At 45.2% G+C, this 4,065-nt stretch overlaps 1 protein-coding gene across 1 annotated transcript; it reads right to left on the reverse strand.

Annotated features, from left to right (window-relative positions):
• Positions 1–264: 264 nt before the first annotated feature.
• On the reverse strand, positions 265–3,572 carry LOC109743792 (ras-related protein RABA5a). Its single transcript, XM_020302883.4, has 4 exons — positions 3,186–3,572; positions 1,349–1,749; positions 671–1,007; positions 265–563 (listed from the first exon to the last, which is right to left on the reverse strand). Exons 2-3 carry the CDS (start codon positions 1,686–1,688, stop codon positions 676–678), a joined length of 672 nt encoding a protein of 223 aa, XP_020158472.1. The 5' UTR covers positions 1,689–1,749; positions 3,186–3,572; the 3' UTR covers positions 265–563; positions 671–675.
• Between the last annotated feature and the right edge of the window lie 493 nt (positions 3,573–4,065).

Here is a 4,065-nt window from a genome sequence, read left to right on the forward strand (position 1 = left end):
CTCTGGCTTTCAGATCTACACAGATTTAGGAGTTCTTCAACAGTGATGCGCAGGTAACGGCAATTGTTGTTACCCAAGTACTGAATGTACGAAAAACAAAACAAAATTATTTCCTGCCATTTCAGTGCTAGTACGTGCGCATGTCCGCAATCCGATCGGTAAAAATCCGAGCTGAATTTCGCCGAGTTTACAACCTTGGACCGAAGTTTACCATATGAGGGCAAGCAGACGTGGCCTAGGAACAGTTAAAAGTGTGGTGTCTAGTGCTCGAATGATGATGTGGAATGAATTGACACAGCAGCCAGTCGGTGACATAGTTTTCCTCTTTACACAATCACGTATATCATCATTACCCCAGAAGGACCAATGGAACTATACACTGAGATTTCCTCCAATGGAAAAGCACACCTTTCATACAACCAACCAACCCTCGGCCAACTTTTACCTTTTGATTTGAAGAAGGCGAGCACAACTTTTTCACTAACCGGATCCGCATCATTACATCCTACGGCACGCAACAGGGACCCTCTCGTAGCCATCAGGTCCAGGAACCTGAACGCCACCTAAATATTCATCACACAAGTTTAGCAATGTCAGGCGTAACGACGACAAATGTCAAGCATAACGATGTGTTTCTTCATACCAGGAGAAAAATGGAGGGAGGTCTTACATGCTCTACGACGAACAGCACCACCTCCCGCTGCTGTTTGTGTCACGGGGGGCTTCGCTCTGCAGCACCACGGCTTTCCCGTTGCTTAGCGACTGCAGCTCGCTTTTCTTCTGCTCTTGAGATTGGAACACCTTCCTGCTTAGTATGCTGTAGATCTCCTTGACTACGGTTTGGAAAGCTGCTGTGACGTTCGACGAGTCCAGCGCTGAGGTTTCCATGAAGAAGAGGCCCTGCGCCTCGGCCAGGGCTTTGCCTTCCGCAGTGCTCACCTCCCGCGCATGCTTGAGATCAGTCTTGTTGCCAATCAGAATTGTGACGACGTTCATGTCGGAATGAGCTGTTTGGAGGTTAAAGGAATCAAACAAAGATGATAAGGCTAACAAGAAATCAAACCAAAGTGAAACCAATCTAAGTTGCTAGGGGTATGCAACGGTAAGACAACCAACCAACTCAAGACATGTAACAGGCATCAGCTGCACTGCTGCAGTCTTAAGTTTTGACCTGCTCTAACTAGGTTTAGTTTCGATGCAGTTCTCTTCTCTTTTCTTTTCTTTTGCTTTTGTTTTCAGTTTGGCCCTTGCCTTTTGTGCTTTGCGCCTTCTTGGCGACTGGAGTACACAATGACAAGCATTGTGGTACTTGTTCGAAAGAAAAATCAAGCAAAGTGTTTGTTCTTACCGTGCAGTTCATTAAGCCATCGGCCAACACTGTCAAATGTCTGGCGCCTCGTAATATCATAAACCAGTAGAGCTCCAACGGCTCCTCTGTAGTAGGCAGATGTGACTGCTCTGAAACGTTCTTGTCCTGCTGTGTCCCATATCTGAGCTTTAATTTCCTTCCCATCAATCACCAATTTCTGGGTCTGGAATTCTACTCCTATTGTGGATTTCGAATTTGGAAAGAACTCATTCCTAGCAAATCTGGCTAGCAAATTTGATTTGCCAACAGAAGAGTCACCAAGCAGAACAATTTTGAATAGATAATCCTGGCTTTGCTGCTCATCTCCACCATAAGCCATTCTGCAACAACACTATACAGAAGCAACGACCTTTTTTGAGCTTCACAAGATTACAGTAACCCTGTCAAGTTTCCACAGGTATATACTCAGTTAACTCCATAGTAAGATGGGTAGATAATCAACGCAAAAGAGTTAAGTCACAATAAAGGATGGAAAAATATTAATAATGTTATGTAACGACTGAAATTCATTGATAAAAGGAAATAGTTCTGCAACTGCGTATACATGATAAGAAATTGCTTTGCTAAGTCACAATAAAGGACGAAAAAATACTATAATGTTACATAACAACTAAAATTCATTGATATAACAAATAGTTCTACACCTGATTATATATGATAAGAAACTCCCCGCAAAAAAAAAACTTGATAAGAAACTGCTTTCCTGTTCAGCTTCCTATGCAGAATGACTTGAATAAGTTAAAAACAAAACAATTGTCGATCACTGTGCAAGCCTAAGTATCATTGCTAAGCCACTGCTTCTATAGAGTTTATATCTTGCACATCATTTCACTATGCAGAATGACCATTTTCTTTATTTTTCCCTAGTTCACATTCGCTCTCCCTTTCACATGCAAAGCCACACATACTGACCATTATCTCTCTTATTTCCAAGATATAAACACAAAGGATGCCATAGGCATATCCCTCCACTGTTTAATTAATCAAATGACCACATAAATCCCCATACTTGATCAACATGCGCTTTACAGAACATAGAAAGTACATGCTAAGATGAAACTTAGATTAACTACAAACAAAACTGGTCCCAGAGAGACAAAACTTGTACCCAAAGCAACAGCCAATGATTTAGTATAGAGTTCCCCAGGCGTGACTTGGTTTGCTTTGAGAAAAAACTTCCCATTAACAAAAGGCATTTTAGTTCTACTGTGCCAGGATTTCATTTCTATTTCATTTGTAGTTTGTTCATGCCATCGTACTTTGGAACATTTTTCCCTGCCAATAGTTGCCTTGACACCAGGGGTAACAGAAAGCGTTGGGATAAGTCAATTTCCGGTACTAGTAGCGTCAAAGCTGGGCATTGCACTGTTTCTGTTTTTTGAAGGTTCCGAGGAGCAGAAAGCACGCCACTATTATTAGGCAAAACCAACGGGCCTGAGGCTTGACAAAACAAACAAACAGGGACGCTGTGAGATCAGCTCATCAGACATCAGCCGAAATGGCGTGGCGAGCAGCTGGATGGGCTGGCAAACAAATTCCAAAAGGATGATCCGTGACGACGTCGTGCTACAACCACCAGGGCTTTCACCATATGACAAAATATGCGCATAAGACGGAACGGATCAGCAATGGTGTCCTCCCCCCGCCGCGCTCTCCCAATTTGTGGGCAGAGGCTGCCGCGAAGCAGGGGCGGGCGGGTGGATCTAGACGGCGTGGCGGGGGCGAACCGGCGCACCCGGCCTAGCGGGAGGGGCCTGCTGATTTCAGAAGGAGGAGAAGGGATGCTGCTGGACGAAGACAACCTAGCTGCTCGTACCTCGAGGGGAGAGCGGGGACCCAATGGCGGGCGACGGGGCGGAGCAGGACGTCCCGGAGGGGCCGGGCGGGGACGGAGGGGAACGGCGATGGCGGCGGCGTCCCCGAGGCGGCGGCGGCGGCGACGCCGAGGCACGGCACGGCGGCAGGTGTGGGTAGTAGATCCGCGGGAGTTTGGAAGGGAGGAAGGTGAGGAGGACTCGGGAGCGAGGGGGGAGGGGACGGGAGAGGGAGGAAAAAGAAGCGCCCCCGGGCTGATTTGCAGCTGGCCGTAAATTAATTCGCCGACAGTGCGTTTTTGTGGCCGTCTGATTCGGCGCATCACGGGGCACGCGCGTGGACGGCGGTGGACTCACCGGAGAGGAGGGGAAATTTTATAGAGGGAGCCGGAGGGGCAGGGTGCCGTGGAGATCGTTTTCACCGTGGATGGATGGATGGAGAACAGTGCTTTCGACTCAAAATAACTTTTCTTTTTCATTTCATTATCCCTTCGTTCCTTTATATAAGGTGCATTTGTTTTTTTCAAAAGTCAAACAAAACCGAGTTCTTAGAAAAAGTATATCGATACTCGCAATATGAAATTTATATCATTTGATCCATCATGAAAAGTAGTTTCATATTTTATCTATTAGGTATTGCAGATGTTTTTTATTTTATTCTATAATCTTGGTCAAACTTTCAAATGGTTGACATGCACGGAAATCAATACTCCTTATATTCTGGAACGGATGGAGATTTTATTAACGGTGGAAGATTTTATTAACTTGGCCTCTACACCCAAGTAACTTTTTTTTGCAAAAGCACCCAAGTAACCTTTTTTAATTGTTATTTATGTGTAAAAATATTATGCTTCAAACACACACAAAAAATCAAATCGGCCG

This window comes from Aegilops tauschii, chromosome 2, assembly GCF_002575655.3.
Source record: "Aegilops tauschii subsp. strangulata cultivar AL8/78 chromosome 2, Aet v6.0, whole genome shotgun sequence".
In the NCBI taxonomy this organism is placed as follows: domain Eukaryota; kingdom Viridiplantae; phylum Streptophyta; class Magnoliopsida; order Poales; family Poaceae; genus Aegilops; species Aegilops tauschii.

Excerpts from the sequence above, each read along its gene's own strand:
- LOC109743792 (XM_020302883.4), bottom strand. The coding sequence starts at position 1,688 with ATGGCTTATGGTGGAGATGAGCAGCAAAGCCAGGATTATCTATTCAAA. Across the intron at positions 1,008-1,348 it reads ATGGCTTAATGAACTGCACG|CTCATTCCGACATGAACGTC; the intron begins GTAAGAACAAAC and ends ACCTCCAAACAG.